Consider the following 27,538-nt stretch of genomic DNA (forward strand, 5'->3'; position numbering starts at 1 on the left):
AACAACCCAATTAAAAAATGAGCAGAGGACCTGAATAGACATTTTTCCAAAGAAGACATAAAGATGGCCAACAGGCATGTGAAAAGATGCTCAACATTGCTAATCATCAGGGAAATGCTAATCAAAACAACAATGAGATATACTGACAGAGAAAGACAAATATCATATGACATCACTTATATGTGGAATGTAAAGAAATGATGCAAATGAACTTATTTATAAAACAGAAACAGACTTACAGACATAGAAAACAAGCTTATGGTTACCAAAGGGGATAGCAGGGGTGAGGCGGGGGAGAGACATAAATTAGGAGTTTGGGATTAACATATACACACTACTATATATAAAATAGGTAAACAACAAGGATCTACTTATAGCACAGGAAACTATAGTCAATATCTTATAATAACCTATAATGGAAAAGAATCTGAAAAAGAATATGTGTGTGTGTGTATGTGTGTGTGCGTGTGTGTGTAACTGAATCACTTTGCTGTACACTTGAAACTAACACAACATTGTAAGTCAACTATACTTCAGTAAAAAATATTTTAAAAAACAATGATATATCACCTCACACCTGTCAGAATGGCTGTCACCAAAAAGAACACAAATAAACATGGACGAGGATGTAGAGAAAAGGGAACCCTTGGACACTGTTGGTGGGAATGTAAATTGGTGCAGCCGCTATGAAAAACACTATGGAGTTTTCTCAAAAAACTAAAAATAAAACTACCACATGATCCAGCAATTCCACTCCTGGTTATACATCCAAAGAAAACAAAAATACTACTTTGAAAAGATACATGCACCCCAATGTTCATAGGAGCATTATTTACAATAGCCAAGACATGGAAGCAACCTAAGTGTCCATTAACAGATGAATGGATAAAGAAGATGTGATATATATATATATATATATATATGGATGGACCTGGAGGGTATTATGCTTAGTGAAATAAGTCAGATGGAGAAAGACAAATACTATATGATATCACTTATATGTGGAGTCTAAAAAAGAAAACTAACTAGTGAATATAACAAAAGAGGTACAGACTCACAGATATAGAGAACAAACTAGTGGTTTTCAGTGGGGAGAGGGAAAAGGTGAGGGGCAAGACTGGGGTAGGGGATTAAGAGGTATAACCTACTATGTATAAAATAAATAAGCTACAAGGATATATTGTACAGCACAGGGAATATAGCCAATATTTTAAAATAACTACAAATGGAGTATAATCTATAAAAATTGTGAATCACTATGTTGTACACCTGAAACTAATATAATATTGTAAATCAACTATGCCTCAACTTAAAAGAAAAGTATACCTCAATTTTTTTTAAGTATCAAGTTAAAAAAAATTTAAATTAAATGTCGTTAAAGATAAAGAGTTTGGCTGTTTCCATCTGCTTCCTTAAAGGAAGCCCACCATTATTTTAGGTAACTCTAGACAGTTATTATGGACCCTCTCAGGATTAATGACTCCAGGGGGGAAGAGCAAATCCCCTGGGGCTGCTGACTAAGCAAAGGGCAAGCCGCTCAGAAAAGCAGGATGAATTAACCCCAGGAAGCCCCAGAGGAAGAGCAAATGAGGGGAAACACAGCTCTGTTTTGCTTGGAGGTGGGCTGCAACATCAAGTGTTATCAAAAGAAACTTCAAATTGAGGGCGAAAGACTGTTCTCTGTTGGTTTGCAAAGTATAGAAATAAAGAGGTGTCTAAGCAAGGGAGAGGGGAATTAACATGCTTTGAGCACATTCTTTGCATCAGGAACCTTACTTCTGGTATTTCATTCATCTTTACAATGATTTCATGAGGTAGGTGCTATGATTATTGCAATTTTAGTGATAAGCGCACAGGCTCAGAGAGGTGAAGTGACTCACATAATGTTCCACACCTTAAGATCGTTAGAGCTGGCAAGATATGGAAAGAACCTAAACGGCCATTAACAGATGAATGGATAAAGAAGATGTGGTATATATAGACAACGGAATATTACCCAGCCATAAAAAGAATGAAATAATGCCATTTGCAGCAACATGGATGGACCTAGAGATTATCATACTAAGCGAAGTAAGTCAAAGACAAATACCATATGAAATTACCTACATGTGGAATCTAAAATATGACACAAATGACCATATGTACAAAACAGAAACAGACTCACAGACATAGAAAACAGACTTGTGGTTGCCAAGCGGGAGGTGAGGTTGGGGAGGGGTGGATTGGGAGTTTGTGATTAGTGGATGCAAACTATTATATATAGGATGGATAAACAACAAGGTCCTACAGTATAGTACAGGGAACTATATTCAATATCCTGTGATAAACCATAATAGAAAAGAATATGAAAAAGAATGTATATATGTATAACTGAATCATTTTGCTGTATGGCAGAAATTAACACAACATTGTAAATCAGCTATATTTCAATAAAATAAACTTTAAAAAGTTTTTTAGAGCAGAGACTAGAACTCAGGTCTGCCCAAATCCAGATATATTTCTCTTCCCATACTCCCATCAATAAATCCAAAACAAAACTCCTCGCCCACCCTAAACTTGCTCCTTTTATTCTGTTTCTCTGTCTTGGTGAATGGAGGCCACCATCCACACCATTACTTAAGCCAGAAATTTGGATGTCATCTAGACTCCTCAACTCACCTCCTGTATCCAGGCTGACATCAAATGCTTCTAGAAATTCTACCTCATTAACATCTTTTGTATCCATCCTTTCTGTCTGTCTTCACCATTCTCTATTGGGCTGGAATATTGATGTTTGGGCATATGTGTCAGGATAGAGGCTGGCTATCTAAAATTGGAGCCACTGAACTTGAAACTATTATTCCTATTCTACCTGGCATCTCCAGCACTTAGAATGTATATTTCATTAAATATTGGATGAGTAAATGAATGCATAAATTAATGAGTTAACAGATGCTAATATCCCCATTTTGAGCTTCTTAAACTCTTTAGTAATTCTCTATCACCTTCAGGATAAAGCCCAAACTTCATATATATACCACTTGACCCAAATGATATAACTGCTGACCACATCTGCTTCAGCTTGAATTCAAGCTACTCTCCATCTTCCTTTCAACACTCCATTCTTCACTCACACTGACCTTTTTTTTTCCATGAAAGGGCCATGTTCTCTTTTGCACATTGGCCTTCAACCTTTCCCTTGTGTAACCACCATACAACCCTCTTCCCCCTAGCTTCCACTTTTCACCTCCTTAGCTCCTACTCAGCAACTTAAATGTTATATTATTTGGAAAGTTTTTCCTGACACCCCAAGTCCAAGTTTTTAGCATTGATAGAACTAAATCCAAGATAGGTTAAGTGACTTGCCCAAGGCCACACAGCTTGGAAGTAGCAGAGTCAAATTTTTGTCCTGCTTTATCAGACTCCAAATATACATTATATCCTTTATATCACTCCTCACAACTCAGGGAGATAATAGGTTAAGTGACTGACCCAGGATCACACACCTAAAATGGTGCAGTTTTTGTAGCCCCAAATCCAGGTACATTTTGCTACATCAGAGCAATTCCATTTCACTGGTGTTAGAAGAGTTTTCTTTATGAAGGGGAGGGGTATCTATTTCGCTATTGACAAAACTACAAAAGATTCCTCATCATTATAAATTGAAAAACCAGCTCCTGGACAAATATCCCAAGGGTAAATACCACTACCAATAAAAAAATCACTAAGCAGTTCTTGGCTTTCTTATTCAGCTTGAATAGTGCTCAGTCCTGGCAATGCTTCCCCTCTGCCTCTTTCAGAAAATGAGGCCTGGTGGCCTTTATGATGGGCTCCCAAGGGAATGGGGTAAGCTGACTCACTATATTCTCTCACTGGGTAAGCCACTAGGTACCCACTGTGCTGGTCAATACAGTCACTTAGCAATCAGGTAAATGTAAGTCTTGAGATGTTTCAAACCCCTTATTTTGACCTTAGCTTCCAAAAATCATCAAACTAAAATGTGCTTTTGGGGGCTTCCCTGGTGGCGCAGTGGTAGAGAGTCCGCCTGCCGATGCAGGGGACAAGGGTTCGTGCCCCAGTCCAGGAAGATCCCACGTGCCGCGGAGCGGCTGGGCCCGTGAGCCATGGCCGCTGAGCCTGCGTGTCCGGAGCCTGTGCTCCGCAACGGGAGAGGCCACAACAGTGAGAGGCCCAGGTACCGCAAAAAAACAAAAAAAAAATGTGCTTTTGGGAATTCACAAACAACAGCTGCTCTTCCCTTTCACTATGCTTCTACAAAGATAGAACTGCAGCAGGCAGAAGGCATATCAGACAGAACTGTGTCAAGTATGGTGATGGGATTATTGTTTTGAAAACTCTCCATCTAAACCTCAGAGAAGCAAACAGTTCAGGCTTAAAAGGAGGTCACCCTCCAAGGATGCTCATTATTACTACTGGTATCTGTGGCTATTGGAAGGTTCCTTGTAAAGCTAGAAACCTGACCTTCTCTATTCTTTCTGAGTGCTCAAAAGCCTTAGCTTTGGTCTTATCTTCCCTTTTTCTATCCAGAAAAGTCCCGGTCCCCATGTTGAAGAGGCAAAACTAAAACACTAAAATCTTCAATTTTTTTTTTTTTTTTTGGCCATGCCACGCAGCTTGTGGGATCTTAGTTCCCCAACTAGGGATCAAATCCATGTCCCCTGCAGTGGAAGCATGGGGTCCTAACCACTGGACCGCCAGGGAATTTTCAATTATCTTTAAAATCATTACCATATTCCATTTCTCCTCCTGCTTACCCACTCCCATCATCATTCTGGAGAGTCCTACCAAGTGCAACACTAGAGATGCTGTTGATATTTAACAGTGATCAATTTCATCAAATAAATTGACTTGAAAAGTAAGATGAGGTTATTACCAAATACATTTTCTTCATTGGATTAAACTTTAGTGGGCACATTCCAGCAATTCTGGAGTCCCATATCTATCCTGCATCCCCAAAGACTCTTGGAAATTCAGAAAGGGAAAGTTTGACTAATATTCTCAGAGAGTTCATATATAAATATCAGCACTCCGTATCTCAGATTACAGATATGCAAAGAAGCTTCAAAAAACCAGGATATTTCAGGGGTCAGACGCTCTTCTCAGAAGGCATTAATAAATTAAAGACATGTCAATCACAAAGGGAGTTTGTCAACCATGCAATGAGAGGAAAAGGAATCACTGAAGCCCAAGTTGGCAGCTCCCAGCCAGCACTGCCCAGGTGAGAGTGTTCCCTTGCTCAAGAACTTTACTTACCCATATGGTAGAGTCGACCGTGCCCGGAACAGGGCCTGGAACATACTAGGATCTCAATAATAATTTGTTAATGAAATGACTAAATGAATGAATAAGTGACTAAAAGGTGTCAGTGACAGGGCCTTTGTAGAGACGGATGCATTATCAGGCTATCCAGTACTAGGATCATAAATCTAACTCCTTTAAATCTGACTCTTCTGCCCTTTGACATATTATGTAACTGATGAGAGAACCCTAGTGTTCCCAGTCCCACTGTAAATGGTAACACTGGCCTCCTGACTTTAAAATATCAGTTTCTGACTTCAGATTTGTGGAGTGCTGACAAATCAGGCTTCTGAGTCTGTAGTCCTGAGCCAGATCTTGGACACCAGCAAACTCACTAAGATAATGCTACTGGGGGTGGAATAAAGAGTTCTGGATGTCAATTAGCCTAATCCAGGTGACGTTATTCTAACTGATCAGCGTCATTTTCATATTTCTACTACGGTACTTTCTGTAAAAACAACACTAATGCCCAAGATGCCATTATTTCCCCCTATGCAACCAATTATTTTCTTAAATCTTATCTTGAAGAACAATTGTCCCTGGGACTGATCCATGCCTCTTGAGACTTCTACTAATTGGTTCATAACAGTCATTGAAGCCTTTCTGTATGCCAAATTCTATGCCCTTTGAGGGCCACAGAAACTAATGTGCAGTGGCAATATTACAGGACTAGGCAGCTACTGACAGATGAGTCTTCGGATACAATTGTACATGGGGTCGTGGGAAGAGTCCTGGATTGGAAGTCCCAGCTCCGCATTCATCTTTTCCCTACTTTCACTCACAGGGTGGAATGGAGGATCAAATGAACTAATGGATGTGAAATTGCTTTTTAAATTTTAGTGTTATCCATTGGCGACCCTCTACTACTACTATCATTATCATCATCATCATCATCATCATTTTCATTATCATTATCATCATCACGATTATCAGTCTACTACTGTTAAGGAGAGAAGATACAGTTAGATGGCTGTATGCTAACTTAAGGTTCCATTTCCCTCAAGACTAAGCTGCCCATGGGACCACAGTTAGTGCTAATGCCACTCTCGGTAATGCCACGATTGCTACTTACAGAGCAGCCCTCCACAGAGCAAACGGGATCAGATGCTGTGACACCCAAATTGCTGGGTATCAAATCTCTCCCATTATCTTCCCAAGGAACACGGTGTGTTGCAGCTGGAAGGAGACCGTCTGACTTAAAGCCAAATCATGCTGGCTTCAAGTTGCTAGAATCAGCTCCTCGGAAGGTGAATTTTGTGAAGCTAGGGTACTGTGCCTCCCACCAACCCCCCCCATTTAATTGGATCTGCATTTGAGCTGTACATTCAGAAAGCTCTTCTGTCACTTTCTGTCAAAGATTGCTCTTTGAGTAGCTTGAAATATCTATTAAAAATTTAGCCTAAAGCAGTGTCTTTTGAATCCCCAGCTCACTAATTCAGGTACTGGAGCACTGCGAGCGTACACCACCAGCCTGCAAATGGATAAACTACTCAAAAGACATTTTCCACCCCTTAAATACAGTTCCAAGAAAGAATAGGAAATGCCTCATACCTCTAATGGAAGCTATTTGCTACAAAACCAAATCATCAGGTCCGTGGAGCTAGAAATGCCTTTTGCAAATAAAAGTGAAAGGAAGAGACAGCAAAACAGCAGCTGAAACCATGCAGTCATCACCCACAAAGCACATGATTCAAATAAAAATGAAATACTTATTTGAAAAATGGGTTAGCTACACACCCAACAGCAGTTGTCAGTTTATGTATAAAAGAAAACAGCCAGCATTTTGTATGAATTTCAAAGGAAATGAACTATTTGTTCCTTGTTAGTAGCTAATGTAAATATCAGAGCAAATAGCAAATGCTATTTTTTGATTCCAATAAAATTGTAGAACATTTCCAAATGCTCCTACGTAAGTCTTGACATCAAAATGTACATCTCTTAAGATACTAAAAGATGAGCCCCAAATTATGTGCTTAATACATTTGTTCTTTCTTGAAGAGATGAGGTATAATTGTATCAATCATCTTGTAGCTAGGAATTATATGAAGAACCCTGAACCATAAGTACTAAATCAAACTAAATAGTCTCTTATCCTATTTTTCTCTCTTATACTTGTCATTACTTCCTGAAGTCCTCATTACAACTGCATAATTCTACCCACCGCCCTCCACCCTCCGAAACCCCATAGGTTTTCTTCAGAAAAGGAGGGTAGCTTTCCCCTTCTCCTTTCCCTCAGAACCACAGTTTTCTCTCCACAAATATTCATGGGATGAGACTCACAGACAAATTATTTCAATGAGCAATAATACCTTTTTGGGTAGGACAACTAAGTTATTCCTGCTTTGTCTTCTTACATATATTTAGCGTATCTTTAAGATTTGCTGTTGTTATCCCTTGAGAAAAGAGAACCTGTTCTAGAAGAAAGGTTAGTGGGAAAGCATGAGCTACATTGTGACATTAAATACAGATTTCTTTTTCCAAAGCTAAAACCTACAGTCCTCCTTTGTTCGGTCCTAAAGAAGACATAATATCTCCAGCTAATGGGCTGTCCACAAATGACCATTATTGAATGAATAATAAAAGAATAATAGCAACGTGATTTCCACTTACATCAACCACAAAAATCTTCTGGGAATCATCCAAAAACTGCACTTTTAAATGTAGCATCCTCGGAGAGGCCGTTGGGCTGCGAGCAGGCTCAGAGTGCCGTGAGTGCTGTGACAGGAAGGGGGCTTTCTCAAGGAATTTCACTCTTAGCTGGAGGCAGTGTGCTCGGGTCCCCCCACCCCCATCCAGGCACACCACCCCCCCAGCAGGGCACACTTCTGTTTGCTTGAATTGATGCACACTCAAGGGCATGTGTGCTGCCGTGTCCTGGTGATCAATAGCATCTGGGCTACCTCCTATTTGGTCAACGTCAAATCCAACTGGACTCACTCTAGCCCTCTTAAACTCGGTTCCTTTCTTCAAAGAAAAAGAAGAAGAAAGAAAACAATTGCAACCCCTGGGGATTTTCTTTATTTCACAGGAGCACGATTTGAAAACCCTAGATGAAGCTTTGATAAACTGAGAATAGCCATTCTCAAAAGTAAAAGGATTAGAGTTAGTCTCATATTGTACTAGAAATTTCATGGCTGAACTAGGAAACTTTATGTATAATAATTGTAATTGTTTTGAATGTACGTGATTTAAAAATGAACATTATATAAAAAGGAATATATGGAAAAGCTCAATTCCACTTCTGTCCCCTCTATTCTGTGCCCCCATACATCCCTATCAGTAACAAATTTTATTAGTTTTTTGTTGTTGTTATTTAGCCTTCAGTGTTTCTTTATGCAAATACTGTACAAGAAAATACGAATGTATTTCTCATACATATGTAGCATGCTGTTAAACTGTTTTGTGCCTTCCTTTTCTTACTTCATATATCATGGTTGATTTCTCTTTAGCTGTGCATGGAGAGCTTCCTGATTTTTTTACAGCTGCATAATTTTTCACGGTGTAGGTGAAATACAGTTGACTGAAATAATCCCCTATTTGTGGACATGGGTTGTTTCCAACTCTTTGCTTTTATAAACAATTTTGAAATGAATATCCTCATATATATGTCATTTTATATGTATGTCATTTTATCTGTAGGATAGATTTCCAGAGGTGGAAATGCTGGACAAGGGTAATGTACTGGTAATTTTTATAGCGACTTCTATTCCCTTCCATAAATGTTGTTATTATTTGATTTGTGTCCCCCCAAATTCAAGTGTTTAAGTCTTAACCCCCAGTTACTCAGAATGTGACTCTATTTGGAGATAGGGTTTATAAAGAGGTAATTAAGTTGAAATGAGGTCATTAGGGTGGGCCCTAATCCAGTATGACTAGTGTCCTTATAAGTAGAGGACATTAAGACATAGACATGTACAGAAGGAAGACCATGTGAAGACACAGGGAAGAGAAGATGGCCACTTACAAGCCAAGGAGAGAGGTCTCAGAAGGAACCAACCCTTCCAGCACCTTGATCTCAGACTTGTAGCCTCCAGAATTGTGAGAAAATAAATTCAAATAAATTTCTGTTCTTATAAGCCACCTAGTGTCTGGTACTTTGTAATGGCACACCTACCAACCTAATACAAGTGTTGTACCAATTTGCAGTCCTACTCACAATGTATGAGCGTTCCTATTTTCCCCAGGCTCACCAACAGAGTACGGTGTCAAACTTTTTGATTTTAGACAAATTGATAAGTGAGAAAAAGAATCTCAGTGTAGTTTTAAATTTGAATTTTTCATATTATAAGAGAAGTTGAGTATCTTTTCAGATGTTTCAGGGTATCCTTTTTTTCTTATAAACTATCCTTCCATGTAGTTCCACACACTTTTTGAAAAAAAAATTGGTTATTGTCCCTTTTCCTCAAACTCTAGAAACTCTTTAAAAACTAGGAAAATTAGCCCTTTGTGATATGAATTACAAATATTTTCCCCATTTATCCTTTGTCTTTGCTTATGGTGTATGTGTTATTTGCCATGATAAATTATTTATTTTGGTGAAGTGAAATTTGTCAATCAGTTTTTAAATGGCCTCTGGATTTGTGTCATAATTAGAAAGGCCTGCTTCACTTCAAGGTTTACCATTAGTACTTTTATGGCTTCATTTTTGAAAATTTAAATCTTTGATCTATTTAGATTTTATCTTGATATATGGTGTGAAGTATGGATCAAATTTAATCTTTTTCCAAATAGCTACCCAGTTGTCCTGATGTCATTGATTAGAAAGTTCATTTTTATCCCCATCGATTTGAGAAGATGCCTTTATCATATATTAAATTGCCATATGCATTTGGGCCTGTTTTGGGATTTTTGTTTCCTTCCATGTACTAGTTTCACATCGTTTTAAGTTTTGAGGCTCTAGAGTATGTTTTAATATCCAATAAGGCTGCTCTACTCCACATTGCTCTATATTTACAGAGTTTTCCCTGCTATTCTTGTTTACTTAGTTTTCTGTATAAGCTTGTACGGTTTCAGGAAAAGAATCAGGTATATTTATAAAGATGTGTTAACAATTATAAATTTATTTATGGAAAACATATCTTTCTGATGGTGAGTCTTCTTATTCATGGGGCATGTATGTCAATTTGTTCAGGTCTACTTTTATGTCCTCTTCTACAAGGTTGTATTTAATATAAATTTCCAAACATACACAAAACCAAAGAGTTTAGTACAATAAACTCCCATACATTCATAATCCAGATTAAAAACTGTTATGAGATGAACTGTCTTCCTCCCAAATTCATATATTGAAGCCCTAACCCTCAGTACCTCAGAATGTGACTGTATTTGGAGATAGGGCCTTTAAAGAAATAAGTAAGTTCAAATGAGGTCTTTAGGATGGGCCCTAATCCAATCTGACTGGTGTTCTTATAAGAAAAGAAAATTTTTACACACGAGAGAGAGGAGGGATGCACACACACAGAGGAAAGTTCATGAGAGGGCACAGTGAGAGGGCAGGCATCTGCAAGCCTAGGAGAGAGGCCTCAGAAGAAACCAAACCTGCCAACACCTCGATCCTGGATTTCTAGCCTCCAGAATGGTGAGAAATAAATTTCTGTTGTTTATGCCATTTAGTCTGTGGTAATTTTTTTTAATTTATTAATTAATTTATTTATTTTTGGCTGCGTTGGGTCTTCGTTGCTGCACGTGGGCTTTCTCTAGCTGCAGTGAGCAGGCGCTACTCTTCGTTGCAGTGCGTGGGTTTCTCATTATGGTGGCTTCTCTTGTTGCAGAGCACGGGCTTTAGGCGTGCAGGCTTCAGTAGTTGTGGCATGTGGGCTCAGTAGTTGTGGCTCGCGGGCTCTAGAGCGCAGGCTCAGTAGTTGTGGTGCACGGGCTTAGTTGTTCTGCAGCATGCGGGATCTTCCCGGACCAGGGTGCAAACCCATGTCCCCTGCATTGGCAGGTGGATTCTTAACCACTGCGCCACCAGGGAAGTCCCATACTATTTTTAAACTTTCTTTCTTCACTGATCTGTACAACATGGACATTTTTCCATATTAGTACATTAGATCTATCTAGTTTTTTTTAATGCACTATTATATATTTTCTCAGTTCCTATATTAATAGACATTTGGGTTGTTTTCCCTTATGAACAATACTGCAATAAACATCCTTGTACATAAATCTTTGCACATTTGTGGTGACGTCTCTATAGGATAAATTTCTAGCACTTGAAATGGTGGATCACTGGGTCTGAAAATTTATCTTTTTTTTTTTTTTTTTTTTTTTTTGCAGTACGCGGGCCTCTCACTGCTGTGGCCTCTCCCGTTGCAGAGCACAGGCTCAGTGGCCACGGCTCATGGGCCCAGCCACTCCACGGCATGTGGGATCCTCCCAGACCGGGGTACGAACCCGTGTCCCCTGCATCAGCAGGCGGACTCTCAACCACTGCGCCACCAGGGAAGCCCTGAAAATTTATCTTTTAATAGATACTATCAAGTTGCCCTTTGAAAATGTTATACCAATTTTCACTTTCAGCAAGGGTGTGCTAGCTAATAATACATCCAATGAAACATTAAATAATAGTGCCAATAGTGGGCATCATTTCCTTTCTCCTGACATTAACAGGAATGCTTCCAGGGTTTCCCCATTAAGTAAAACTCTGGCTTTTGAAGGAGACATTTTCAAAAGTACATTTAAACCTGATTGGGTAAGAATGCCCAAACAACACTCTTTATCTATATTGAACCAACTTATCCTATGTCACTAAATAAATAGGCTGGTAAAATTAGACCAATGAAATGCTGTTATCTGATGGACAAGAGAGCATACCTTTGCTAATATTTTGACAGCTCACAGCACAGTCTCCACAACAACTCCAAGTGGAGAGTCAGCTGCAAGGCTGGTGGGAAAAGCTGTAGCTCTGGTGACCAAAGAATCTATTTAAAATCTTACCAGCAATGTTACCTGAGACATGTCACTTCAGCTCCCTGTGCCTCAGTTTCCTAACTTATAAAATAAGGTGACAATTCTAATTCATAGAGTTGTTGTGAGAAAGAAAAGATCTAGATATATGAAATCATAAAATTCAGTGCCCGGCACACAGTAGGCACAAAATAAACATTTGCTGAATGGGTGAGTATCAAGGAAATAAATATAAATAATTCACTGTTTGCTGAAGTTTAAAATGGTAAACGAAGAATGAGTTCTCTCTTTTCCTCTCTCTTTTTCCACCTAGACTTCAGTCCTTCAGTTATTACTGGCAAAATGTTACTAATTGACTGTGATCCAAAACAGGAAACTGTCTTAAAGGAAATTTTCATATTCTACTTTAAAGTAAAAATCCAAAGTTGGGCTCACCCCTGGAAAAATTAGCCTGGCCAGTCTGTCTTCACTTTAGTCCCTCCACACATAAGGAGGTGGAGAGGGAACTCTGAGCAGGAGGCCAGAATAGGAGCAAAAGGAGATTGGGCGATGGATCCCAGGGTTGGTGAGCTAGGATGTAAATGGAAGAGTATACTAGATTGCTTTTACCCTTACCATTTAAAAATAAACCTAAATCAAAAATCAAAATGAAAAGCACCACATCACTGTTTTTTCCTAAGATCCAAAGGGTGAACTGTGATATGACTTTAAGGGTAAGAGTTAAGAATTCTGACCAAAATTAGGACATTTCCTGGCATTTCATCATTAGTATCTTATTTCTTTGTGGTTAAAGACTGTTCCTTTTCAAAAGTTCCTTATTTTTTCCAGCTTTATTGAGATATAATTGACATAAAACTTTGTGTAAGTTTAACGTGTGCATGTGATGATTTGATACATTTATACATTGTAAAATGTTTACCTCAGTAGGGTTAGTTATCACCTCCATTACCTCATGTAATTACCATTTCTTTTTTGTGTTGAGAACATTTAAGATCTACTCTCTTAGCAACTTTCAATCATATAATACAGTATTGTTAACTATAGTCACCATGCTATACTTTAGATCCCCAGGACTTATTCATGTTATAAGTGGAAGTTTGTACACTTTGGCCGACATCTCCCCATTCCCACCACCCCAGCCAGTTACAACCACCATTCTACTTTGTTTCTGTGAGTTCGGGTTTTATAGATGCTACATATAAATGATATCATACAGTATTTGTCTTTCTCTGTCTGACTTATTTCACTTAACTTAATGCCCTCAAGGTCCATCCATATTGTTGCAAATGGCAGGATTTCCTTCTTTCTCGTGGCTCAATAATATTCCCTTGTGTATATATGCTTGATTTTCTTTATCCATTTATCTGTAGACTGACACTAAGGTGGTTTCTATATCTTGGTTATTATGAATAACATGGCAACGAACATGAGAGTGCAATATCTCTTTGAAGACTTGATTTCATTTCTTTTGGATATGTACCCAGAAGTGAGATTACTGGATCATATGGTAGTTCTATTTTTAATATTTTGAGGAATCTTCACACTGTTCTCCATAGTGGCTGCACCAGTTTACATTTCCACCAATAGTACACCAGGGTTCCCCTTTCTCCACATCCTTGCCAAAATTTATCTGTCTTTTTATAATAGCCATTCTAACAGGTGTGAGGTAACATCTCATTGTGGTTTTGATATGCATTTCCCTGATGACTAGTGATATTGAACATCTTTTCATGTACCTGTTGGCCATTTGTGTATCTTCTTTGGAAATGTGTCTACTCAGTTCCTCTGCTCATTTTTTTTTTTTTTAAGAAGATGTTGGGGGTAGGAGTTTATTTATTTATTTATTTATTTTTGCTGTGTTGGGTCTTCGTTTCTGTGCGAGGGCTTTCTCTAGTTGTGGCAAGCAGGGGCCGCTCTTCATCGCAGTGTGCGGGCCGCTCACTATCGTGGCCTCTCTTGTTGCGGAGCACAGGCTCCAGACGCACAGGCTCAGTAGTTGTGGCTCATGGGCCTAGTTGCTCCGCAGCATGTGGGATCTTCCCAGACCAGGGCTCGAACCCGTGTCCCCTGCATTAGCAGGCAGATTCTCAACCACTGTGCCACCAGGGAAGCCCCCCTCTGTTCATTTTTTAATCAGATTTTTTGTGTGTTTGTTTTTGCTATTGAGTTTTATGAGTTTCTTCTGTTTTGGATATTAACTCCTTATCAGATATATGATTTGCAAATATTTTCTTACATTCCATAGGCTGCCTTTTCATTTTTTAAATTATTTCTTTTGCTGTGCAGAAGATTTTTAGTTTGATTTAGTCCCACTTATTTACTTTGGCTTTTGTTGCTTGTGCTTTCAGTGTCATAGCCCCCAGAATCATTGCCAAGACCACTGTCAAGGGGCTTTTCCTCTATGTTTTCTTCTAGAAGTTTTATAGCTTTAGATCTTATGTTTAATTCTTTAAATCCATTTCAAGTTAATGTTTTGTGAGTGGTGTGAAATAGGGTCCATTTTATTCTTCTGCATGTGATTATCCAGTTTTCCCTATACCAATTATTGAAGAGATTATCCTTTCGCCATTGAGTATTATTGACTCCCTTGTCAATATTAGTTCACTGTATAAGCAAGGGGTTATTTCTGGGTTCTTGATTCTGTTCCATTGGTCTTTGTGTCTATTTTTATGCCAGTACCACACTGTTTTGATTACTATACGTTTGTAATAACATAGTTTGAAATCAAGAAGCGTGATGCCTCTCGCTTTGTCCTTTTCCGGATTACTTTGGTTCTTCAGGGTCTTTTGTAGTTCCATACAAATTTTAGTATTTTTTCTTGATTTCAGTGGAAAATGCCATTGGAATTTTGATAGGCATTGCATTGAATCTATAGATAGCTTTCAGTAGTATGGACATTTTAACAATATTAATTCTTCTAATACATGAACATTAGATATATTTCCTTTTATTTGTGTCCTCTTCAATTTCTTGAAATTGAACAATCTCATGCAAAATGATTCAGTATTTTTGCAGATTATATTATATTATAAATTGTTACAAGGTAATAGCTAAAAATTCCCTGTTTTCTACAATGTATCCTTGTTGTTTATCTATTTTATTCATAGTAGTTTGTATCTGTTAATCCCTTACCCCTAGTTTGTTCCTCTCCCCTTTGGTAACCACTAGTTTGTTCTCTATATCTGTGATTCTGTTTATGTTTTGCATATACATTATTTTTTAGGTTCCACATATAAGTGTTATTATACAGTATTTGTCTGACTTATTTCACTAAGCATGATATTCTCTAGGTTCATCCACATTGCTGCAAATGGCAGAATTTCATTCTTTTTATGGCTGAGTAATATTCCATTGTATATATATACTGCATCTTCTTTATATATTCATCTGTTGATGGGCACATAGTAATCTCTAATGGTTTTTCTAATTTCTGTGGTATCAGTTGTAATATTTCCTTTTCATTTCTGATTTTATTTGTTTGAGTCTTCTCTCTTTAAATTTAGTCAGTTTTTGTTGTCTTCAAATTTAAAAACAGCTCTTGGGCTTCCCTGGTGGCGCAGTGGTTGAGAGTCCGCCTGGCGATGCAGGGGACACGGGTTCGTGCCCCGGTCCGGGAAGATCCCACATGCCACGGAGCGGCTGGGCCCGTGAGCCATGGTCGCTGAGCCTGTGCGTCTGGAGCCTGTGCTCCACAACGTGAGAGGCCCGCGTACAGCAAAAAAAAAATAAAATAAAATAAAATAAAAAATAAAAAATAAAAAATAAAAACAGCTCTTAGTTTCATTGATCTTTTCTATATTTTTTTTTTTGGTCTCTATTTCATTTATTTCTGCTCTGATCTTTATTTCCTTTCTTCTACTAAATTTGGGCTTAGTTAACTCTTCTTTTTCTAGTTCTTTGAGGTGTAAAGTTAGGTTATTTATTTGAGATCTTTCTTTTTCTTAATGTAAGTACCTATTGCTAAAGATTCCCTCTTATAAGTGCTTTTGCAGCATCCTATAAGTTTTGGTATGTAATGTTTCCATTTTTGTTTCTTTTCAAGATATTTTTAAATGTTCCTTTTGATTTCCTCCTTGACCCATTGGTTGCTCAGGAGTGTGTTGTTTAATTTCCACATGTTTGTGTGAATTTTCCAGTTTTCCTTCTGTTATTGATTCCTAGTTTCATACCTTTGTGGTCAGAAAAGTTACTTGGTATGACTTCAGTCTTCTTAAATTGGCTAAGAATTATTTTGTGATGTGATCTTTCCTAGAGAATATTCCATGTGGAACTTGAGAAGAATATATATTCTGCTGCTGTTGAATAGAATGTCCTATATACGTCTGTTAGGCCCATTTGCTCTAAAGTATAATTCAAGTCCAGCATTTCCTTCTTTTATGTCTGGGTGATCTATCTATTATTGAAAGTGGGATTATTGAAGTCCCCTACTATTATTGTACTGTTGTCTATTTCTCCATTCAGATCAGTTAGTGTTTGCTTAATATATTGGATTAGCCAAAAATTTCGTTTGGGTTTTTCCATAAGATGTTACAGAAAAAGCTCATCCCAGACTGCCCTCAGCCCACATGCCAGCCAGCTCCGTTATGGTGACCCACAGCCCCAGCATTGTGGACTGAATGGCTGGCTCGAGATGTGATGAAGGAGATGGGAGGCCATCACATCATGGGCGTCTCTGTGCTCAAGTGGGGCTATAAATTCTTTGCTGACCTGCTGGATTACATCAAAGCACCGAACAGAAATAGTGATAGATCTATTCCTATGACTATAGATTTTATCAGACTGAAAATCTACTGTAATGACCAGTCAACAGGTGACATAAAAGTAATTGGTGGAGATAACCTCTCAACTTTAACTGGAAAGAATTTCTTGATTGTTGAAGATACAATTGACACTGACAAAACAATGCAAACCTTGCTTTCCTTGGTCAAGTAGCATAATCCAAAGATGGTCAAGGTTGCAAGCTTGCTGGTGAAAAGGACCCCTCGAAGTGTTGGTTATAGACCAGACTTTGTTGGATTTGAAATTCCAGACAAGATTGTTATAGGATATGCCCTTGACTATAATGAATACTTCATGGATTTGAATCATGTTTGTGTCATTAGTGAAACTAGAAAGGCAAAATACAAAGGCTAAGATGAGAGTTCAAGTTGAGTTTGGAAACATCTGGAGTCCCATTGAAGTCACCAGTAAAATTATCAAATGTTCTAGTTCTGTGGCCAGCTGTTTAGTAGAGCTTATTGCATGTATCTTCGAAGAATTGTATCTGTTTTGTATTTTAGAAAGGTTAGGTGCTGCATTCCTGAACTCTTTATTTGCACTGTGAGTCTATAGACTATCAGTTCCCTTTGGGTGGATTGTTGTTTCACTTGTGAATGAAAAATCTCTTAAACCACACCAGTATTGAATGAAAATATTGAAATTGTATCTGTAAGAAACATTTAAAGAGTTAAATATGTTAGTTTTTTAACTGAGATTTTAATTTTTATATAGTCAGGAAAGAACAGAAGTGATTGAATACTGTTAATTATACCACTGTGTGTTTAGAAAAGAAGCAGTTTCATATCAGTGACAGCATTTAGAGGTCATCATGTTGTATAAACCGTATGTCCTGCAATTATTTTAGTAGGCTTCAGTAGTATTAACTGTATTTTCCCGCTTGTTCAGATTATTTCTGGTGAACCTTTGTCAGCAGTTCCTTTTAAATACAGGTCAGTAAGTTCCAAAAACCTACCACTTTTTGAATTCTTCAATGTAAAAAACCCTTAAAAATAAAGGCTGTCTCTTTAAAAGAAAAAAAAAAGGTTACAGAAAAACCAGAAAGAACTTTTTGGCCAACGAAATATTTAGGTGCTCTGAGGTTGAGTGCATATCTTTTTTTTTTTTTTTTTTTTTTTTTTTTTTTTTGCGGTACGCGGGCCTCTCACTGTTGTGGCCTCTCCCATTGCAGAGCGCAGGCTCAGCGGCCATGGCTCACGGGCCTAGCCGCTCTGCGGCATGTGGGATCTTCCTGGACCGGGGCACAAACCCATGTCCCCCGCATCAGAAGGCGGACTCTCAACCACTGCACCACCAGGGAAGCCTGAGTGCATATCTATTTATGACTGTTAGGTCCTCCTGATGAATTGACCCCTTTGTAATTATAGAGTGAACTTCTTTGTCTCTTGTTATAAATTTTTTCTTAAAGCCTATTTTGTCTGATATAAATATAGCTATCCCTGTTCTCCTTTCGTTTCCATTTGCATGGAATATCTTTCTCCAATCCCTTTGCTTTGAGTCTATATGTGTCCTTATAGCTGAAGTGAGTCTTCTATAGGGAGCATATTGTTGGTTCTTGTTTTTTTTTTATCCATTCAGCCACTCTATGTCTTTCGAGTGAAGAATTTAGCCCATTTACATTTAGAGTAATTTTTGATAGGTAAGGACTCACTAATGACATCTTATTAATTGCTTTCTAGTTGTTTTGTATTTTTCTTATTCAGGAGTCCCTTATAAAAGTGCCAATAGTCTTGAAAGTTAATCAACTTTTTACAATGGATTTAATAGAATGTCAGAGCCTAAAGGACCTTTCTTAGGTGTATTGACTTATTCTTTTTCTGTGTCTCCCATGAAAATAGATTTTTATGATCATATAAAAATAAATGTTCATTTTTTAAAGTTTAGCAACATAAAAACACAAAGAAGGAATTAGAGCCACCTGAAATTATTCAACAAACCTGAGATATTCCCCATCAACATCTTGGTAACTATCTTCAAAAATTATAGTAGTAGTCCTGGTACCATAATTTGCCAACTGGATGATTTTTCTAGGTTGTTATCTAAGCCTGTTTCCTCACCTATAAAATAGGGATAATACCCCCTGGGTAGCAAACCTTGTCAATGTGTCTGTGCTTTGCCCAGATCCCCTCAAATACCTTTTACTATTTTTGTGTGCCCATCTTCCCAGCATCTATGTATTTTGCTTTTAAAGGCCAGCACTTGTGAATGTTTTTACGAAGCCTGTCCCTGGGAGACTGGAGCCACTTTTCCTAAAAGTGCAGACAAATCAGAAAATTCTGTGAAATTTAAATCTCTCCAGGGCAGCCATTAACCAATGGCTGATGCAGAAGTATAAAAGCTCAGCTCTGATGTATAATTTACATGTTAGAGCCTCCCTGAAGGATAAAACTAAGGTTGGGACTTAGCCCAAAATTGTACCTTTTTTTGCTTCTTCTCCTTCTGTATCCTACTTGCCCCACTCTTTCCAGTTCTTCCAGGAGTAATTACTTAATAAACCACGTGCACATGAAACTATCTCAGTGTCTGCTTGTGGCGAACCAGCTTAAGACACTCAGGTTGCTTACTTCACAAGTTGTTGTCAAGATAACCCAAGAAAGTGAAAGTGACAACTTTTGCTAGGTAAAGGGCCCTCCCATGACCATCTTTCTACTTTCCTTTTCAAGAATGAGCTCTATATAAGACTGACACTCAGGATCCATGCAGAACCGCCTCTCTAGAAATGAGTCTTTGCCCCTGTTTAGAGTGGAAGAAACTGCCGCTCTTTCTAGTCCAATCTTTCTTTCCAGGTATGTTAATCCCAAGAATACTAATAATTACAACTACTATATGTAGAGCTCTTACCATATTCAAAAAGTTTTAATGTTATCACATTTTATCCTCAAAACAGCCCCCTGAAGCAGGAATTCTTACTATCATCCCCATATTACAGATGAGAAAATGGAGGTCCAGAAAAAATAAGTATCAACAAATGTCAGTGCTGGAGTTTTAACTCAGGTCACATATTCATGACTTCAGTGTCCAACTCTTGACCACTACACATATTGCCTCCCACTTTTTGCCTACCTCTCACTTAGGGAACTCAATAATCCTGGTTTTCCTCCCCATACGAGCATCAGGATTTCACCACTTAAAACATGCCTCCATTATATCCTAACATTCACCCCTGAGCGAGTCTCTGAATTTCTGTAGTATACATCTTTGATCTTCACTTTGGGAAGATCTATATAAAACCGTTTATTTTGACAGGATTGTTCTGAGACTTCTGGGAAAATGAGCTTTTGTGGAGTGTTCATTATGAGCTAGGCACTTTGTTAATCAATTAGCTAATCAGCTCATTTAATTTCCACATAAACCTATGATGTGGGCACTATTTTTATCAGAAAAGGAAGGAAGATCATTTTGTAGGTGAAAAAATTGAGGATCAAAGAGGTCTTACCCAAAGATCACCCTAGCAGTAGCTGGCAAACATGGAACTTGGGGCCTATTGACTCCGAAGTTTTAATTTGTTCTTTTTCCATCAGGCTGCCTGTTAACTTTATTTGTCCAAATCTCAAATTTGACTTGTTGGCTACAGAGCCAAATGTGTTGTGTCTGTTCTTAGTGATGCACTGTTACTGAAGAGGGTGTTTGGTGAATATTCTTGTTTAACCAGGTGCTCAGTCTGATTTTTGCAAGCTCTGTCATATGCCCAGTTTTTAGGAAGTGAGAAAGAAGTGATGAGGCCAAAGGCACTCCGTCTGGTGCCTTTTTTGCTCTTGGCATAGCCAGTCTCCCATTACACACCTAACTGGTCTAAGAGAATAGCAAGAGGGGTAAGAAGACGGGTGGGTGAGAAGGGAGGACATAAGTCTTCTCCCACGTGTGAGCTCAGCTTCCTGCAGGGTTTTAGTTACGTAAGAGGCACTAAGATTTTCTTGGGTGCCTATTATGTGCCAGGCTTCTTCTTATGCTATTGCTCCATCATTCATTCAAAAACCTATGTTGAGCCCTGTTAATGTAAGGCATTATTTATTTTAGACATTGGAGATATAGCAGTGAACATAACAGGCAAAATACCTGCTGCTCTAGAGCTTGCATTCAAGTGGAAACCAAAGAGAAACTTGCTTTTCTTCCCACAGCTCCAGCTGCAGCTCCACCCCGGGCATATTTGCTTTTATTTATTCAATACATCAGGGTTCCAAGTGAGAATTCATTTGAAAAAAAAGGACCCTGCTGCCTAGAAGAAAATGAAGTTTGAGAAAGACCATGCTAAACAAATCAGATAATTAGATCTAAAGTATATCTGTAATTTAAACACAGTCCTTTGGGTTAAAAAAAAAACTTTTGTTGGAAACTAAATAGATGCTTTTTTCAGAGAACATCATTCTCAGTATAAATCAGTTCTGAGTAAAGGCTTCTGGCTTAGAGAGCAAGAAAGAGATTTGAACTCTTTTGTTGTCAAAACTGCAACAAAACCCCAAATAAATTAAAATATTGTATTTTAAAATTATCAAGTGAGGGTTAATGACAGCAACATTGCTCTCTCATTTCATTTTCATTGGAACTGCATAAAGTAGATGCTATGATTATCTCATTTCTCAGATAAAGAGACTAAAGCTCAGAGAGATTGAGTTCCTTGCTGCTGTTTCTGTGCTTCATCCACACAATCCGTATGTGGAAGAGCTGGGATTTGAATCTAAGTCTGTTTAACTCCAAAGTCCAGACATTTTTTACTTGAGCAGATACTGTCTTTTAGAAGTGAACATGCTTGTGTTTCTGCTCCCTACACCCATACTAATGAAAGACAGTGTTCATGGAATTTAAGAGGAAAAAAATGTCATGAAGAACCTAGGGGTAAGACAGGAATAAAGACACAGACCTACTAGAGAATGGACTTGAGGATATGGGGAGGGGGAAGGGTAAGCTGGGACAAAGTGAGAGAGTGGCATGGACATATATACACTACCAAAGGTAAAATAGATAGCTAGTGGGAAGCAGCCACATAGCACAGGGAGATCACCTCGGTGCTTTGTGACCACCTAGAGGGGTGGGATGGGGAGGGTGGGAGGGAGACGCAAGAAGGAGGAGTTATGGGGACATATGTATATGTATAACTGATTCACTTTGTTATACAGCAGAAACTAACACACCATTGTAAAGCAATTATACTCCAATAAAGATGTAAAAAAAAAAAAGAGAGAGACTTCACTAATGCTTTTCGGCTAAGAAAGAGGAAGAGCAGTGAGGATCCCACAGCATGTGTCTCAGCTGAGCTTCCTGGGGGTCATCTGACCCAAGGTCCCTGGGCTTCACCATGCCAGCATGGGCCTGCATTTGAAGGAAGGCAGTCTTGCCTCCTGTCAGATTCCAGGGATTGAATTTCATACAGCTACAAAGGAAGCAGCCATTTATTAGATCCTTTCCACTCCTTGAAAATGTCCTGTGATCCCTGTGAAGACAATCCAGGTTCAAGGAGGTGCAATGAAACTCTTTAAGAGAAGGGCCACTGGGGGCACATTGTGCTGCTGAGAAAAGCCAATCAAGCCATAGAGAGAGAGCTGACAGTGTGCCAAGATTTCAGCTTAGAAGCATGAAGCGTAGAACATTCTTCCTTATTTGCCCCTCAACTCTGGCTTCCTCAAATACCAGTCTCAGAGCCAGTGTAGCTGGCTGAAACATCCAGCAAGTCATGGATGCCCTCAATTGTCAAAACACAGCCAGGTCTTTGAGAGCAGATACAGTGAAATCCACCAGATGGTGATGTTTCCAAACAAGGTGATGTGGAGCATGACTCGGAGCTGCCTGGGAGGTCTGGAATGTTCGCTGATGCTGGACTAAAAGAAAGCTTCACATGTTGCTCAAAAGTCAAAGGGCATCTCTAAAAGCCTTGAAGATGATGGGTCTATGCAGAAAGGAAAAAACAACTTGGGACAGGCTGCTTGGGGCCAGGAATCATTTGTTCTCTAAACAAGGAGCCCTTTAGCCTCCTGGGGACTAAACGTACCCTCCCTGAGGGCCCCAAGTACTTGATGTCTTGGGGAGAGGGATACATGACTAAAAATCAGAGCTGATGTCAGACATTTCAGCAAGAAAGCAAGTTCCAACGTCGGTCCTAAGATCAGCCCAGAAGAGGCCCCATGTCCCACATGATCTATATCAGTGGTTGGCAAACTTTCAGAAAGGGCAGGCCACAGCTTTATTTAGCCCCTCTAATTTAAGGTTGTGCATGCCAGGAATACATTTGAGCATTTGAGGTCTCTTGACTCAACTCTTCACATATGTACAGCAAATATGATTTCTTAAGTGTTCAAAGGCCTTCTTTTAAAATTCAGCTGCAAAAGCAATTTGGCCACTTTTGTGTGATTCCTTGCCTTGACTTTTCCTTGCAGAATATCTTCATGGATGCTTTAATCTACCTTGACAAAATGTAGCCTCCAGCAGTCACCTCCCCGCCACCTCCCCCCACCCCCGCCCCAGGGTTGTGTCCCTCTGTCTTGCAATTTCCCAGGGGATTAGAGGATTTGTTTCCATAGGGCAAGCCACTGGAATTCTCTTTTCCCTGGTCCTCAAGGTCCTTCTCTCTTAATTGTGAAGCACATGCAGTCCTTCCCTGTAGGTGGCCTCAATTCCTACCAGGAATGTGGACTAGCAGGCTGAGCACCCTAGACCTATCAGAGACCAGCCAAGCATCCTGGCTTCTCTCAGCCTCCTCCTCTTTCTCTTAGCTCTCTTCCCCAGGCTAATTTACTCATTCTCCATGCTGCAGTGGAGGTGTCTTGCCTGAATACCTGGACTAGAAGAGCTTTCTCTCTTAAAGCATGCTAATCAGCCCCTTTGTAGCACTAATCGTAACTCTAAATTGAAAATTACTTAAGTTTTTAATGCCTACCCTCTGTACTAGACTGTAAGATCCATGAAGGTGTGGAAGTATCAATTTTATTCACCATTATATCTCTAATGGGTGATAAAGTCAAGCATTATAGCGTTCACTTATAGTAAGCCCTTCCTTAAATGTGTCAGACATTGCTCTATGTGCTTACGTGTGTGCTCTGTGTATATTAATTCATTTAATCCTCACAACAATCCTATAAGTTGTGCACTATTATCATCACTGTTTGAGAGGTGAGGAAATGAAAGTGTGGAGAGGTTAAATAGCTTGCCTAAGGTCACAAAGCTAGGAAGTAATAGGGCTGGGATTTAAACTCAAGTAATAGGGCTTCGGAGTCCGTGTTCTTAACCATCACACTCTAGTGCCTCTCCCTGAGACTAATACATGAATGGAAATGAGTGAAATGAAATAATCCACCTCTAACATATTCTCCAGTTATGATCAAAAGTAGTGCTTTTCTTGGACCTCAGAAATAATCTTTTGTGTTTAAAACTGGAAGCCAGATGAAAGTAAGCACACAAGTATTGGCAATCTTGGTTTAGAGGGGTCCATCCAAGAATTGTCCTTTGCCTGGCTAACAAGAGAATACCTTGGACTCAACTCATTTCATATCACACATTGAAAAACACATTCTTAAAACTCAAACAGGGATTTAGGAGGATCTTATCTTTAGGACAAGGCAGAGAAGGCTGAATAATACTGTATTATTGGGATTAGGTTTAGTTATGAGCAATAGTAAATCCCCAAATAAGAGAAGTTTATTTCTCTTTCATGTTTAATAAGTCCTGAGATCATCAGTTCAGGATGGGGGCATGGTGTTTCTTAGTGACAGGGACTGTGAATGGAGATGTAAGTCAGGGAGCAAGAAATAAAGGACTGGAGTTCATGGCAGAGAAACTCCACTACACTGTTGGTGGGAATGTAAATTCGTGCTGCCATTATGGAAAAGAGTCTGGAGATTCCTTAAAAAATGAAAAATAGAGTTATCATATGATCCAGCAATCCCACTCCTGGGCATATATCTGAAAAAGGTGAAAAACTTTAATTCAAAAAGATACATGCACCCTAATGTTCATAGCAGCACTATTCACAATAATCAAGACATGGAAGCAACCTAAGTGTCCACCAACAGATGAATGGATAAAGAAGATGTGCCATATATATATAATGGAATATTACTCAGCCATAAAAAAGAAAGACATATTGCCATTTGCAGCAACACGGATGGATCCAAAGTGAAGTAAGTCAGGCAGAGAAGGAAAAGTATTGTATGATATCACTTATATGTGGAATCTAAAAAAGAATAATACATATCAACTCAATTACAAAACAGAAACAGACTCACAGACACAGAAGACAAACTTATGGTTACCAAAGGGGAAAGGGGAGGGAGAGGGATAAATTAGAAGTATGAGATTAACATATACACACTACTATATGTAAAACAGATAACCAACAAGAACCTACTGTATAGCACAGGGAACTATATTCAACATCTTGTAATAACCTAAAATGGAAACGAATCTGAAGCTGTACAGCTGAAACTAACACAATATTGTAAATCAACTATAGTTAAATTTTTTTAAAAAAGAAGAGAGGTTGGGGGTGGGGCGCAGAGGGGAGATGATGCTGAATTTGAAGCACCTCTGGGATATCTAGATGAAGATGTGTATCAGAAAGTAAGATATAATGTCAGAGGACTGGACTATAGATACCGATTTGAGAGTCTTCATCACAGAAACAATAATGAAAGCCCTTGGAGGGATACTATTTCAGAATCTGAAAGTATAAAGAGAGAAGAGAATAGGCCAATATCATGAGGTTTTCCAAATAAGAGTTTCAAGGAGGAGAAGGAAAATCAATAATGTCAGCTGTTGTAGAAAGCTCAAAGAGGATGAAAGCTAAGAAAGGAACATCAGAGACAACCAGCTGAAACTGCCCTGAGCAGTCTTGGGTGGTGAAGAGCTGTGGGAAGTGTTGAGAAGGTGCGGGTATGCAGGCAAAGCAAGGCAAGGAAGAAGGGAAAAGACCCCGATTTCAGGGTACCTAGTGTGGGCGAACGGTGAGGAAGTTTGGGTCCAGGTTGTAAACCATGCATTAAGGTTTTGATGTGTGAGTGAGGGTGGGCAACAAGGTATGCTCACTTTTACGAAAAACATGGAATTTCAGAATTGGAAGTGCCTTTCGAAACTTCATCTAATCCTCAGCTGAGCAGTAATAAGAACAAAATTTATGCCCACAAAGCAAAACCTAACCACTTCTGTCCTCGGCTGTTACTAACCAAGGCACCAGCCTTTCCTTGGCGCTATAGGAACCCATGTGAGCAAGACTACAAAACACTCTTCAATCCCATTTAATAAAACAGGGAATTTTTCCAAAGATTCAAAGTCTGACACCAGGGAATTAATTATCAGTCTTCTTTACAGAGATAAAGTATCACCTGTGGAGACACCTATAGAGAGAAATATTTTAATTACTATTTGGGTACCAGAAAACAACATCTGGAATCCCAAAGCAGAGAGAATTTTTGGAAGTCACTGGGCCTTGAAAACTAGAAAGTGGGCCTAGTCTATTGACTTACCACAAGGCTTACTCTGACCAGTCATTAGATATTAGGGATGCAATCAAGGATGGGGATCTCTGTGAGTTTCCAGAAAGCACCCTTAGCTAGTTCATAGTAGAGGACCTAGAGAGCTTTATTCTTTACATATGTTCCTTTCTGAGAAGTTACAAAGGGAAGAATCAGGCTCCAAGGCCCAGTAGACCCTGATAGAAGGCTATGCATTTACAGGAGGAAATAAAGGCCACATACAAGGAAAGAGCAATGTAATTTTTAAAAAATTAAATAGTGTTCCACTCAGCTGATTTTTTAAAATTTAGAAGAAGAAACAAAAATTCTATTCAATAAATTCAAAAACAAAAAGCATACCTTAGGTGACCCAAAACAGAAACTCTGTACCATAAGCAATAACTCTCCATTTCCACCTCACCTCAGCTCCTAGTAATCTCTCCTCTACTTCCCAGCTCTGTGCATTTGCCCATCCTAGATATTTCATATAAATGGCATCATGTGACATGTGGCCTTTTATGTCTGCCTTCTTTGGCTTAGCATAATGTTTTCAGGTTCAGATGAGTGGACAGAATTGAAATTCGGCATGGGAGTAGGGGATCACAGAGTGAGGGACAGGACATGCAAGGCCCTAAGGGAGATTAAAGCAGAGAGATAGAGACAGAAATGTTACAAAGTGAACAGAGACAGAGAAAGAGGAGACTGGAAGGAATGTCCTTCTTGGAGTTGTGACAGGGTATAAGTCTATGGAGAGGGTGGCTAAAGATAAAATGCAAGTCCCAGACTTAGCAAAGACATATCAGAGTCATGACTTGACCTCTGAAATGCTCACAAGCTCTGCAACAATTCAGGAACCATCCTTTCTTCACTGGGAACATATCTCTGCATTTATTTTCAAATCGAAGGTTTATTTTTAAATAAAGGTGCAGGGCTTCCCTGGTGGCGCAGTGGTTGAGAGTCTGCCTGCCAATGCAGGGGACACGGGTTTGAGCCCTGGTCTGGGAAGATCCCACATGCCGCAGAGCAACTAGGCTCGTGAGCCACAACTACTGAGCCTGCGCGTCTGGAGCCTGTGCTCCACAACAAGAGAGGCCGTGATAGTGAGAGGCCCGCGCACTGCG

General features: G+C 39.1%; 1 protein-coding gene and 1 pseudogene across 3 annotated transcripts in view; one reads left to right on the forward strand and one right to left on the reverse strand.

The window, feature by feature from the left end:
• FRMD7 (FERM domain containing 7) overlaps positions 1 to 7,965 on the reverse strand; it is a gene marked incomplete at both ends in the record, with an annotated part of 57,671 nt that extends 49,706 nt beyond the window's left edge. For both annotated transcript variants that reach the window (XM_082610512.1, XM_082610511.1), the window contains one exon: positions 7,909 to 7,965. In XM_082610512.1, coding sequence (XP_082466638.1) covers positions 7,909 to 7,965 — 57 coding nt within the window. The remainder of the gene's footprint in view (positions 1 to 7,908) is intronic.
• Positions 7,966 to 12,753: 4,788 nt separating this feature from the next.
• LOC309796289 (hypoxanthine-guanine phosphoribosyltransferase-like) lies at positions 12,754 to 17,522 on the forward strand (annotated as a pseudogene). Its single transcript has 2 exons — positions 12,754 to 12,781; positions 16,802 to 17,522. The product of its transcript is annotated as a hypoxanthine-guanine phosphoribosyltransferase-like (transcript).
• The last annotated feature ends 10,016 nt before the right edge of the window (positions 17,523 to 27,538 follow it).

The sequence above is a fragment of the Mesoplodon mirus genome (assembly GCF_964341445.2).
Source record: "Mesoplodon mirus genome assembly, chromosome: X".
NCBI lineage: Eukaryota > Metazoa > Chordata > Mammalia > Artiodactyla > Ziphiidae > Mesoplodon > Mesoplodon mirus.